Source organism: Peromyscus leucopus, chromosome 15, assembly GCF_004664715.2.
Source record: "Peromyscus leucopus breed LL Stock chromosome 15, UCI_PerLeu_2.1, whole genome shotgun sequence".
Lineage (NCBI taxonomy): Eukaryota > Metazoa > Chordata > Mammalia > Rodentia > Cricetidae > Peromyscus > Peromyscus leucopus.
Genome location: NC_051076.1, coordinates 49,294,804 through 49,308,582, shown reverse-complemented (window position 1 = coordinate 49,308,582; position 13,779 = coordinate 49,294,804). Strand labels below are relative to the sequence as shown.

At 38.2% G+C, this 13,779-nt stretch overlaps 1 protein-coding gene across 1 annotated transcript in view; it reads left to right on the top strand.

The window, feature by feature from the left end:
- Aspm (assembly factor for spindle microtubules) overlaps positions 1-13,039 on the top strand; it is a 52,712-nt gene extending 39,673 nt beyond the window's left edge. Inside the window, 10 exon segments of the mRNA XM_028889876.2 lie at positions 448-614; positions 3,163-3,256; positions 6,204-6,353; positions 7,151-7,342; positions 7,455-7,647; positions 7,781-7,935; positions 9,290-9,325; positions 9,327-9,467; positions 10,872-11,047; positions 12,799-13,039. Of these exon segments, the coding sequence (XP_028745709.2) occupies positions 448-614; positions 3,163-3,256; positions 6,204-6,353; positions 7,151-7,342; positions 7,455-7,647; positions 7,781-7,935; positions 9,290-9,325; positions 9,327-9,467; positions 10,872-11,047; positions 12,799-12,901 (1,407 nt within the window). The 3' untranslated portion in view covers positions 12,902-13,039.
- Positions 13,040-13,779: the final 740 nt, after the last annotated feature.

Here is a 13,779-nt window from a genome sequence, read left to right as displayed (position 1 = left end):
ATCACAATGAAAGTGAAGAGGGAGCTGTTGCTCTTTCTCTGCAGAAAGTAGAGTTTATCTTATTTCTGTTCTTCCGGGTGTATTGAGGACAGTGAGTGTCTATCTGGCTTTAACAAATCACACATAACTTACAGTTTTAAACTTCCTCTTAGGCTGTGCTGAAGTGGACTGGCAGCCAGCCACACAGTGTGTATGACCAAGTGTATGCTGCACATACAATATTATAATAGCCACTGCGTCAAAATGTTCACTGTGTGTCTGTCTAGTAAAGAGGCAGAATCCAATGTGATTTTTACAATTAACTTTTTGTTTCCATTAATTGCATATTAACTGTTTTTATATATGCAATTACTATAATATTAATATAATATTAATTGCATAATATTTTACTGGTTTGCAGTCTTAAACCAATACTGTATCCTTATTGTATTTATGTGCTTGATATAGGCTGTATGGAGGAAGTATAAAGCTAAGAAATACTTATCCAAAGTGGAAGCTGCCTGCAGGATTCAAGCTTGGTACAGGTGTAGGAGAGCACGCAAGAGATACCTAGCTTTATTAAAAGCTGCTAAAATTATTCAAGGATACTTCTGTGCCAAGCTGGAGAGAATGAGGTAATGTATTACAACTCTATGGAAGTGTTAGTATCTAGGTAAAGTAACACTGCTTATTTTCTTTTAAATAAATTTAAATTGCTATCTCCCATTTATATATTTTTTTAAAATTGTGTATATGTGTGTTTTTGCACAAAATATATCTTTTGAACTTAATTTTTTCATGTAAAATATAACTTTGGTAATATAATTTAGTAAAACGTATGTATGTTCAAATCTAGAGGGATGAATGTAAGAACAGAAGATTGGAAAGTGAGTGAACTGGTCCAGTATTGATTTCTACTTCCTTTGTTGTTTTAGCCACTGTGGTAGAATATTATTTTAAGGTGTATTACTTTTGTTTATGCTCTGGAACCCTTGTTTAATGATACAAAGATGTGTTACATTTGTTTGATTAAATAAAATTAAACTGTGGTCAGGAGGCTGTGTCAGCAACTAGCTGATAGGAAGTGGTGGGGGAACCAGGTGGAGAAGGGCTTTTAAGTGGGGTCTGGGAGAAGGACGCCTGGCTTTTTGGGAGACTGAAGCAAGGAGAAGGAGGTGAGGTACTTGCTATTCAGCCTCTGAGCAAGCAGAATTCCACCCCAACCTTTGAATCTTGAGTTCTTTAGAGGGACAGAGATTTAGATAAGCTCCTTGTAGCTTGAAAGAGTGGGTTCCTGGGGAACAGAATCCCCTCAGGCTGCAGCCCTTGCAGCCAAACTGCTGCTGGTAGCAGCAAGGGCAAGTTGTAGTTTTCCTTAGTTATGACAGAAAATAAGTTAGGTGTAAAACTTTGGATTATTTTCTCTGAATATGCTAACTACAAATGGACAGAATATTGTAAATATAATTCTTACTTGATAACTGTTTTTGTTGTGTATAGTTTTACTATGTTAAAGTTAAAACCTTTTTATTTAGACAAAAAGGAGAAATGTTGTAGAATATTATTTTAATATGTGTTACATTGTTTATGCTGTGGAATATTTGTTTAATGATGCAAAGATGTGCTGAATTCTTTTATGTTGCATTTGTTTAACTCTGTGAAGCTCTGTTACTGTGTCTGTCTAAAACACCTGATAGTCTAATAAAAAGCTGAATGGCCAATAGGGAGGCAGGAGAAAGGATAGGTGGGGCTGGCAGGCAGAGAAAATATATAGAGGGAGAAATCTGGGAAAAGAAGGAGAGAAGGATTTCAGGGGCCAGCCACCTAGCCAGCCATGGAGTAAGAGTGAAGCTAGATTTACAGAAGAGAAAGGTAAAAGCTCAGAGGCAAAAGGTAGACAGAATAATTTAAGAAACCTGGCAAGAAACAAGGCAAGCTAAGGCCAGGCATTTATAATTAATAATAAGCCTCTGTGCGTGATTTATTTGGGAGCTGGGTGGTGGGCCTCCCAAAGAGTAAAGACTTAAAAAAATAAATAAATAAAAAAAAAAAAAAAATAAATAAATAAAAAAATAAAAAACAAGCCACTGGCAAAAAATTGTTAATTTGTGTGTGTGTGTGTGTGTGTGTGTGTGTGTGTGTGTGTGTGTGCGCAATGTATGTATGAGTGATAGGGAGAGACAGGTTATCACTGTCCACTTGGTTTTTGAGGCAGGGTCTTTCAATGAACTCACCAGTTAGCTAGAGTGAGTACCCAGCAACCTCTGGCTCTGCTTGTCTTCACATCTCAGTGCTAGGGTTACAGGCATGCTCAGCTTTGTCTGCGTGCCCAGGATCTGAATTCAGGTCCTCATGCCTGCACAGCAGACACTTTACTGGTTGAGCAATCTGGGTTTTGTTTTTGTTATATGATGTATTATTTTCTATCTCTTTATCCTTAATGATGCAGAGCCTGATTATCAGCCTCTTTGTACAGATTTTTTTTTCTATTTCTACTTAATTTCAAAATTTTTCATAAAATTTTACTAGATAGCCTTTAATTTTTTTTTTTATGCCATAGTGTAAGAATTTTTCTTTATCCAGAATTGATGAGCCACTGCATCAGTAATTGCCTAAAATTTACTAAAAGGGACCTCTAGAGTTTGAGGAACTCCTTCACCTATACTTCTGGGGAAATGGGTTAATGTGTAGGTGATGTTTAGTGTCAGTATTAAGGTATATGCTTGTATTTTCTGTACCAAAATGGTGAGCTTTTCTCTCCGCCTTTCAAAGAATCATGGTGGTCAGAAAAGCTAGTCATTCTTTTACTCAGTATCAAGTTCATGTCATGGAGGCAATCTTTCTTTTCCAATAGTGTCCCTTTCTCCTTTCATCAGTCTATTTCAGTCACCACCTCCTTCATGCAGGAATTCTTCTAATTCCCAATAAGACTTTTGAAAAATGTACAGAACTCTTTGTCCTACTAGATTTCAGAGTTTATATTTTATACAATAGAAGATTGTTCATTGTAAAACTGGCTCTCATTGTATGTGTAAAAATCTGACTGCTGGAGGTGAAGTACAAGATACAAGATGTTTGCATTTTACATCACTCCTTTTCTTATGTTTTCTTTCTCCTCAGTACTGTGGGGCAACACTGACTAGATTAAACAGATTTAAAGTTACTTTCTAATCTCCTTTTCAGGTTCTTGAAGATGAAAGCATCAGCAATTATAATTCAGAGGAAATGGAGAGCTACACTCTTTGCAAGACTAGCTCGTGAGGAGTTGATTTTAAAAGTAAGTGTAAATAAAAGTCAACTCATTTACACAGACCCATGTCAAGAAATAAAACAAAGAATGTTAAAGGTGTTAAATGAACTGTGCATTTGTTTTGCACACATCTGTTTTAGTCCATTGAAATTACGTTCACTCATAACAATATGATTTTGCCAGTATGCTAGTGTGTGTGTGTGTGTGTGTGTGTGTGTGTGTGTGTGTGTGTGTGTGTTAAATAATGTATTCTCAAGCTTGAAATTTCATGGTTAGAGTGAAAGTGTGTTTCCAGAAAAAACAAATATATTTTGTATAGTATAAGTCAAATAATTTGTTGTGGGGTTGCTACCTATCAATCGCACAGTTCCTCAGAGTTTTCTTGAGTGAGTGCAGCAGGAAATATTAGATAGAAGGATTTAGAGTATGGAGATGAACAGATAGAAAATACAGGATAGCCTTGAGAGGGCCTGGAACCTATTCCAATGGGCCCTGACTGTCTCTGGGTATTTATAGAAATGCCAAGGGGTGGAGCAAAAGACCTCCCCCCAGCACAGCCAAGTGCAGACCATCTCAGACACCTGCACTCAGGCTCTTAGTCCAGTCATCCTCTCTGTGCGGACCTGCTGGGTAAAGCCACGAGGAACCTGAAAATGGGCTCCCACATTTCGTAACATGCTTTCTAAGCTGTAGTTGATCTGTTTAAAGTATTTAACAGAGTTTTAGAGTAACTGTGATACCCATGACCGGTTATTAAATATAGCTTTTAAAATTGCTATGTATCAAAATTAGTTTTGCATACTTTGATTTATATTTATATAATATTCATTCTAGCTACATAACAATTGTTTTTACTCTGACTCCCAACACTTAATATATGCCAGGCAGACAATGGATAATAAACTTATATGGTAATTGCTATTGCTATGATCATGTTAAATTCTAGAAATTCTTTAGAGTGCTAACTTGCCTGTGACTGATTTGTGGGTATTGGAAAAGTGGATTCTAGCTTAAGTGGATTCTAATCATACAGTTTTAATTGTGTGAACTTATTTCTGAAGATATTATATAATTGAGCAATCTAAGGAAGGCGGTTGACAAGCTGTGTAGTTCTTTTTTTAATATTTACTTAATTTCCGTGTAGGTGTGTGTACCTAGTGTATATATGTGCACTGCATGCATGCAGGAGCCATAGAGGTCACAAACATGTTGGATCCCTTGAAACTGGAGTTGTAGAAGGTTGTAAGCCACCATGTCGGTGCTAGGAGTCAAACCCAGGTCCTCTGTCAGAGCAAGCGCTCTTAACCACTGAGCCAGCTCTCCACCCTGCCTTGCAGCTCTTAAAGCTACAAAGAGCTTTTTCTGTGATTAATTTCTAATGACTACTGTGCATTTCCCATGATAGCTTGTGCTTTCATCCAGTGGGTTTGTCTTGTAATAATGTTCTTCTCTCCCTCCACTCACACACAGTGGATGGAGGGGAAAGAGCACCTGATAGCTGTTGATCCTAGCTTGCACCTTCCTTTACTGCTGTAGATCTGTGTGGTTTTAGAAATAGTATTTTTATCACTTTCCCATGTCCAGGAAATAGGGCATTCTCAAACAATGAAAGTAAGGAATATTATGAGTATAGCACCTCACTTTACAGTGAGAAATCCCAGAACTTCTAACATGTTGAAAATCTTATTCCTGCCTATTAATGTTACTTGCACTTTTTTTTCTTTATGAAGTCATCGACCTGCCTGTTTGATTTGATACAAGTCCATTTGAGAGGATATAATGGGGGGGCAGTCCCCTCTACAGCAGAGAGCCGTTGCTTTGATCATACAGAGACATAGGAGCCAGGGTGTCTGGGAAGTGTGAAAGGATGAAATATATCAAATTTAAAAGTGTACAGTTATTTTATAAGCATTGGTGTGTAGCCAGTTAGTAAGGAAAAGAATAAGTATTTTAGAGCACAATTAAAGTATTTGATGTTAAGTGGTGATAAATTTCGGATTTTGGAGAACACTGTCAAAATTAATATAATTATTGACTCAATTCAACTTGCACATCCATCTAACAAGGTCATTGGTTGTCATAGATTTTGTTGTTGTTGTTCCATGATCTTATTTCTTCCCGCAGATGGTCACATCAAAGATATAAAATGGATTTTTAAAAACTCTTAATGCACTAACACTTAACAAAAGAACTGCCAAGAGTGTGTGGACTTTGTGTGTGTGTGTGTGTGTGTGTGTGTGTGAGAGAGGAGAGAGAGAGAGAGAGAGAGAGAGAGAGAGAGAGAGAGAGACTGATTTTCACACAAGTAGCCTTTTGCCTCTCTCCAGCAACTCTAAGAACCATTCCTGTGATAGACACATCGTCACCAAGGAATCTTTTCTTTTAGGAAGGCCATGACATTGGGGCTAAGAATATTTGAGCCCCTGCATAGAAAAGAACTAATTAGAGTTGCAGTTGGAAGGGAGAAATCTTGTATTCATTCGATCTAAGTTAGCCATCGACAGTCAAAGGTCCCGGTAGGAACCTTTACAAGAGCCTCCCTTGTACTTGTGCTCCATTATCTGATGCTGGAGAAATGAAATTTGTCAGCGTTCACATCTCGGGATCTTAGCATCTCTGCTTGGAATGCTGTAATCTTTAAGAACCTGATACCTGCCTCTCCCTGAGTACTACAGACAGATCGGCCTTAAATACTGTCTTTCAGTAAGCTTGTTAACCTAAAAGCTGTTTTTCTTTAGTTAAGGGCGTTTGTATCTTGTTATATAAGCTATTATATTAGAACTATTGTATAGTAAATAATTATAATTACTTTGAATTAAAATGAAAGTGACTCTTAATTAACAGTTAATACATTGTTTATATAATTTTATATGCTTAGACAAAAATACTTTTTATCTATTTATTTTCTGCTTTAAATTACTTTAATGTATTTTGCCTATTTTTCTATTGAAATTTTTTTCTATCTGTGCTTTAGGTTTCAGAAGAGAAAGCCAAAATTCGACTTCTCCACTTTACAGCGGCTGCATACTGTCACATGTGTGCTGTTCGAATTCAGCGAGCATATAGAATCCACGTGGCTGTGAGGAATGCTAAGAAGCACATTCATTCAGTCATCTCTATTCAGGTTAGCTTGCCCTCTGCATTCAAACAAAAGATAGTATTTTTTGTTACTCGTTTTTCAATGCACTCACATAAAGTCACAGAATATTTAGGCTGTTAAATTGTAGCTCACAGGATGAGTTAAGGGTTAGAAGCTGGCTGATGTTTTGGGGGCCAGAAATAGAGTGATCATCCACTGATATAATTGTACTCATCCACATCCCCACTCTGTGGTACTTGTTTCTCTCAGCCTTGTCCAACAGTGGCCTCAGAAGACATTCTGATTTTGCCACTCTCATGAATGGGGATGGATTATGTCTTTGTTTTGATTTACTGTCATTTCTAGTTTTTTCCATATTTATTAGTCATGTAAATTCTTACCTGAGTATTGTTTACTATTTAAAATATTTTAATGCACTTAGCCTATTTTTCTAGTTGATACCATATTGTAATTTATAGAGGAGAATTTTCCTTTTGTATACACTGATATGTATTTATATATAAAATATCGGGGTAGAAAACAACTTGCAAAATGTGGCAGAGTTTGATAGAACCCATATACATTGTAAACTGTGTCCACATGTATCCAACAAGAGCTAGAAAGATTTGCTCCAAGTGGAGTAGGAAAATGATGCCACAAGGAGGATGATGGGTCAAAAGGTATATAAATATTCATTTCATATTTTTATATATGAATGTATATATTCATACATATATATGCATACATTTATGAACATACATGCATAGAAATTATGTGTGTGTATTTACTCAATTTACTCACATACATTCTGAAATAAAAGTGAAAAACCATGTTTTGAATAGAGATGGTTTCGAAGAAGATTGCAACAAAAGAGGTTTATTGAACAGTATCATGAGATCATAAAAACTGACCGTGAAGCCCAAGAACGTCGGCACCGGCAGAACAGGGCAGCATCAGTGATACAGAAGGCGGCGCGCCGCTTCCTCCTGTGCAGAAGACAGGAAAAAATCAATAGCAGTGCCGCCAGAATTCAGGTAAGGGGAAGTCTAGTTTTTAGCCCAAGATTATAATCTGAGTTGCAGCTTCAGTTCAAATGTAGGTTCAAAACGTGGCCGCTGTCATCTTTAAGTGACTCTGTTTGTTAAGGCGCTGTGGAGAGGCTACTCTTGGAGGAAGAAAAACGATCGCACGGAAATTAGAGCTATCCGACTGAGCCTGCGAGCCGTCAATAGGAACGTGGAGGAGGAGAACAAGCTCTACAGAAGAACTGCGCGTGCGCTGCATCACCTGCTGACGTACAAGCACTTGTCCGCCATCCTGGATGCTCTGAAGCACCTGGGTGAGTTCACTGTAGTAGTGCCGTGTTTACCAGTGGGGACACGTTTCCTAAGAATGTGGAATAACACCGTGTTTCCTAAAATTGTGTTCTGTCCCTGTGAATCGCCCTATTTGTTCGTTTGTTTTGCTCTCAGAGGTTGTGACCAGATTATCTCCCCTTTGCTGTGAGAACATGGCTGAAAGCGGAGCGATTTCTACGATCTTTGTTGTGATCCGAAGTTGTAATCGAAGTGTCCCTTGTATGGAAGTTGTTGGATATGCTGTTCAAGTGTTGCTGAATGTAGCAAAGGTAGCATTCTGTTTTAATAATAAAATATTCATTGTCAAGAAATATGACCCTGCAAATTAAACTCTGTGTTTGCTCATTATTAGATCAGGCTTCTTTCTTAAAATTCATTTGTGTTCAAGAGTCTTCCTAGGGCTAGGAAAAAAGCTTAATCTATTAATATCGGTGTATATGGAAATACTAGTTTTTTTTTTTTTTTGGTTTTTTTTGAGACAGGGTTTCACTGTGTAGCTTTGCGCCTTTCCTGGAGCTCACTTGGTAGCCCAGGCTGGCCTCGAACTCACAGAGATCCTCCTGGCTCTGCCTCCCGAGTGCTGGGATTAAAGGCGTGGGCCACCACCGCCCGGCCGGAAATACTAGTTTTTATATGATTAAATTTATTGTGCTCATAACATATGATTACCATTTACTGTCTACATGCCAGTGGTTTACGAGTTAGTTTTTTATAACTCTCTAAAGTAGTTCCTGCTCCGTTTCACAGAGAAGATAGAGAAATAGGACTTAACTCCAGTTATACATGGCCAGGCAGTAAGCGGGAAGACTTCCTCCTTGGCCCATCTCCTGAACCACCCTCCTGTGTTGATGAGAGCAGGCTCCATGCCAGAGTCTGGATTTTAGTTCCGCGTCTGTGTGTTGTTACAGCTTATGTAGAGCCTCTGCGCTTCATGCTTTGCACCTGTAAAGTGAGTGCCGGCACAGGACCGCCCTGGGTGTAACTGAGAAGACAGTCATTGCGACAGGCGCTTCTTCCAAGAGAGCACAGTGTCAGCTAGTGATGGCCTGTTATTTTAGTGTTGTGAAATTTCGATGTGAATCTAATGACATGGTTGGACAAATGGGCCATTCAAAAATGTATTTTAGACTCAGTGTTAAAATTACCATTTTATTTTATAGCATTTTCTTCTTCTCAAATAAATACTCGGATAGCTAACTGGATCTTCTCTTTACTCTCATCTTACCCTATGGTAATCATGGAAAGTTTCCTTGTGAGAGTCTTAAACAATAATCGTTAAAAGCTTCTTTTTCTACTTCAAGATATTCTCTCTCTCTCTCTCTCTCTCTCTCTCTCTCTCTCTCTCTCTCTCTCTCTCCCTCCCTCCCTCCCTCCTCTCCCTCTCTCTCTTTCTCTCTCAACTTGGGCTCTGATTCACTTTAAAACTGTAAAAATGGGTGGGGTAAAATGATTAAGATGGGAATGTGTGTATGATACAGGATCAGAACTAATGAAATGTCATCATTAAATCTCTTTCACTTGCTGCAGATGCTCCAAACATTTGGCTCTAACCTTATTTTGTGGTTAGCCTGTTTAAAGGCATGTGCTCCTTGTAAGTTTTAACTTTGTTCTGGTCTATTTAAGTATGAGAAGACCACCTCAGCAGTTTACAATGCTGAGAAACTGTGTGGACACGCTGCTGGAGCTTTTGCAAGTGTACCGAGAGAAGCCTGGTGATAAAGTTGCCGAGAAGAGTGCGAGCATTTTCACGAGAACTTGCTGTTTATTAGCTGTGCTGTTGAAGACAGAGCATTGCGCTTCTGTGAGTAGTGATCAGTTGCCTTTCTCCTAGATTTTTAATGTCTTTGACTTGTATATTTTCTTTAGTTATCATACTAATGTAGAGCTTTATGTGTATTCAAACCTGTTTTATTTGATGATAAAAATGAATTCACGCAGACATTTTTCTAATCATAAAGAACCTGACTCTGGGGCTGGAAAAATGGTTCATTAGTAGAGCGCATGCTTAGTATGCACATGGACCTAAAGTCAGTTTAAAAAAAGGGAAAGCTAAACTCTGAAAGTAAAATTTATTGCATCCATGTAAGCAACTCAATGGGAAGAACAACACATCCCAGCATGTTAGGGGCCAGGTTTGTGTATCTGTCCTAACCCTGTCCTGCTGCTGTTCCCATGTTTAAATGTCCAGCTTTTTAGTGCTGAGACCACTGAGCATCCAATTATAGCTGTTGACACAGAATAACCATAGCTTGTACCTATATTATAGCTTTTTTTTCTGAGTAGTTTGAGAAGCACTTTAATATTTTATACCAGAGAATATTTTCAGTGTGAGTTTTGCTGTGGTTTTAGTTTGGGCTTTGGTGTATGTTTAGTTTTGAGACAGAATCTTACTTATGTAGCCCTGGCTGGTCTAGAACTGACTGTAGACAGGTTTGTGTCACCAAGCTCAGCTCTCCCACGCAGCTTCTATGTCATTCTAGCTGCTGATAGAGAATGAATTTGGGAGAGCATGTGTGGATAAGGGAAACTTCAGGAAGGAAGGAAGTACAGACGGAAGTGTGACTCCAATTAGTGTTAACCAATAAAAACCCAGAGTCAGATATCAGGGTGAAAGCTGAAACATCAGAGAAGCAGAGCAGCAGCCACTGGACACTTCTCAGACCCAATGGGCAAGTTCTTATCTCTACCAATCCTCAGACTGAATGGCTGACGAGATCCTGTCTCCACCTGTCTAGTGCTGGAATTAAAGGTGTGAGCCACCACCACCTAGCTGTGTTTCTCTTTTAGACTGATTCAATCTCCTGTAGCCCAGGGTTTCCTTGAACTCCTGATCTTCCTGTTTCCTCCCCCAAGTGTTGGACTAAAGGAGTATGGCACCACTGCCTGGTCTCTATGGTTAACTGGTGGCTAGTTCTGCCCTCTGATCTCCAGGCAAGCTTTGTCAGAACACAAACAAAATAGTATATAGCAGCAGATGTGCCAGCATCATCTGGATTTGTGTCAGTGACAGGAAGAGGTTCTTTTTGGGAAAATTTACAAGACTTGGTATCTGGACATGATGGGTGGATTGACTAAAGTCTTTCCTTCTGCATTGCTCCTGATTCTTAGAAGCAGAAAAACATAGGATTGATCCTTGATGATTTCCTACAGAGAGAAATTTAATTCTTACTAGTTTTTAACAAGTGTTAATTGTCTCTTTTTTTAGGATGTACAAAACAGATCAAAAGTTATTGATCGTATTTATCGCCTCTACAAATTTACAGTTCCTAAGCATAAAGTGAATTCAAATACAGAAGGGTTATTTGATAAGCAGAAGCAGAATTCCTGTATAGGCTTTCCTTTTATACCAGAAAGATCTGTGAAGACCAGAATAGTTTCGAGGTAAGTGGTTAAATGGGGTCTGCAGTTCATGTATGGATTCATTTAATAAGTATTTACATTTTGAACAGGAGGAGAACACTGGGTCAGTAGAGATCTAAGTACATAGTAAATCATCATTGCTATGGCTTTGGGCATTGCCTAGTTACTCAAAAAATACCCTGTATTAAGTAGCTAAAAAAGCATGCTAGGAAGTTGGTTATAATTGTCACTTGTTTTTTATATTACAGTAAAAATGCATTATGTATCAACTGTCAAAAGTCCCTCTTGGCCAAAATGTCAACCTCCACTCTTCCTGTAATTACCCCAACTTTCTAAATTTCTTCTTCTAGATAAGATCTTTGTAAGCTTTGTATTAGGTTTTGTGGAATGCTGTAATGAATTACCAGGAGCTTGGTGGGTTTAAGCAGTTATCACTGGTATATAATGTTCATATTGAGTTCCTGAAAAATGAAAAGTAAAGAAAAAGTTGGAAATTATGACAGAATGCAAAGCATTCAAATCATGGAATTTGTTTTGGACAAGCCTGAGAACCATTGACACAGAAGCTAAATGTCAATGAGCCATTAGAAAACCAGCTCTGTGGTTGAGCAGGAGAGCCAAGGTAGCATTAGGAATCAAAGTATCATTAGTTTCAGGGTCTCTTTAGCATGGCCAGATGAAAGTGACCCTGGGTTAGAATCATGTTCCCTTTCGTCACTGAGATTGTTCCATTGTCTGTGTGTGCCACATTTGTTCTTCTTATCTGTGTCCAGATTCTCTAATTACTAAACAGGAAAGAACAATAAGATAGGAGGGATTTCTTCAAGAGGATATGTGTCTCCTCCCCCATTTTTTCAGTCACTGATGTGTGTGATTATAAACTCAAATTCAGAAGTGCCTGAGAGGGTACTGAGACATTTGAAAATAAGCAAGGAATAAAGTAGTCATCATTGTGGAAAGAAGCAGTACACTAGGAAATTTCAGATGCCCCTTTGAAACATGGGCTTGACCCAAGATGCAACCCATATTGTAGTTTTCGTTACTAGTATTCATCTGTGTAGGAATGGAAAAGCAGACGTTTTTAGGCACTTTGAAACCCAGTTGGATTTTTCAGATGAATGTTATAAGGGGAGAAATAAAGTTGATAGCACTTTCAAAGTAGAATATTGACATACCTATGCTAATAAAGAGTGCTAGCACTATATCCTTACTAACTACAGTGTATGCTTAAGGTTGAAGGAATTGGAGATCCTGGTGAGGTGGGAAATTTGGTTTAGAGGCTTCACTAAAGCATATGGCATGATGGAAGTCAGAAGTGGGGTTTGTACAATGGAAGTCTAAGTTGAGACTAAGGCTCAGTGACTGTGCAGTTTCTATGAAGACAAAGTGTAGTTTGTGCCTGTGAGAAAGGACAGTTGAATGGTTAAGGAAGTACAGAAGGAAAGTATACAAGGGGTGGCGGGGTGAATAACATGGCTCAGGCTGTTGGCTCTTTGATCATATATGGATGCTGATGTTACTAAGAGTAGTGGCAAGACCTCAGAAAAGAACCAGTTTCGCCAAGAATATCATCTTGAGAGTTTAATAGGTTAACTGAAAAGGCATTGGTGGAGACAAACAGCATAAAGCTGCAAAGAGGCCAGCATCAATTTTTAGAAATAATACACAGGTAGTAATTAGCTATGATGGGAAGCTCTCCCACATCTTAAAGGTAACTCTTTTTAACAGAAACACTTCATTAATGCCTTTTTTTTTTTTTTTCCCTTAAACAGACTTAAGCCACAGTGGGTTTTGAGGCGTGACAATGTGGAAGAAATCACAAATTCATTGCAAGCTATTCAACTGGTGATGGATACCCTTGGCATTCCTTATTAGTAAATGGAAACATTTTCAGTGTAGGACTGTTAAAAAAGAAATCTTACGCCAATCATGCATACGTGGAGCAGTTTTTACTTCCAGTGTAAACTTTTGAAATATTCCTTTGTATAAAATAAAAATATATATTACAAGTTACTGAGTTGTTTATGAAGTTCTTCATTTGTACTGTTTTTTTTTTAATTATTGAGGTTATAAGTTAATTTTTCCCTTCCATTTTCTTCCTCCAAACCCTTCCACATGCCACCCCCTGCTCTCCTTCAAATTCATGGCCTCTGTTTACTAACTATTAGGCATGCATATGTGTATTTCTCTATACATGTACATTTCTAAATAAAACATGTTAAGTCTCCATTATGTCACTTGTATGTATGTGTTCAGAGATGACTATGCATATGAAAGCCTACTTTGTCATAAGATGATTACAATAGTTGTGTCTGTCAACTTAAATTATTTCTTTGAATGTGATACTCATAAAGGAAAAATATTATCTCTAATTTATACATAAGTTGAGGCACATTTTTAAAGCAAATATTGGAAATTGAAGATGAGTCTGCAATCTTATATGAAAGAATATAAAGTAACCTCAGGTACTATATGCTTTAAATTTCTTTTTTCTCTTAGTTTTCTGTTGCTGTAAAGAGATACCATGACCACTGCAACTCATAAAAGAAAGCATTTAATTGGTGCTTCCTTTCAGTTTCAGAAGTTAATCCATTATCATCATGGCTGTGAGCATGGTGGCATGCAGGTAGACATAGTACTGGAGAAGTAGCTGAGAGTTCTACATCCTGATCTACATGCAGATAGAGAGACTCTGGGCCTGGCATGGGCTTTTGAAATGTCATTGCCCCCCCCCCCACCCCACCCGCCCCCCA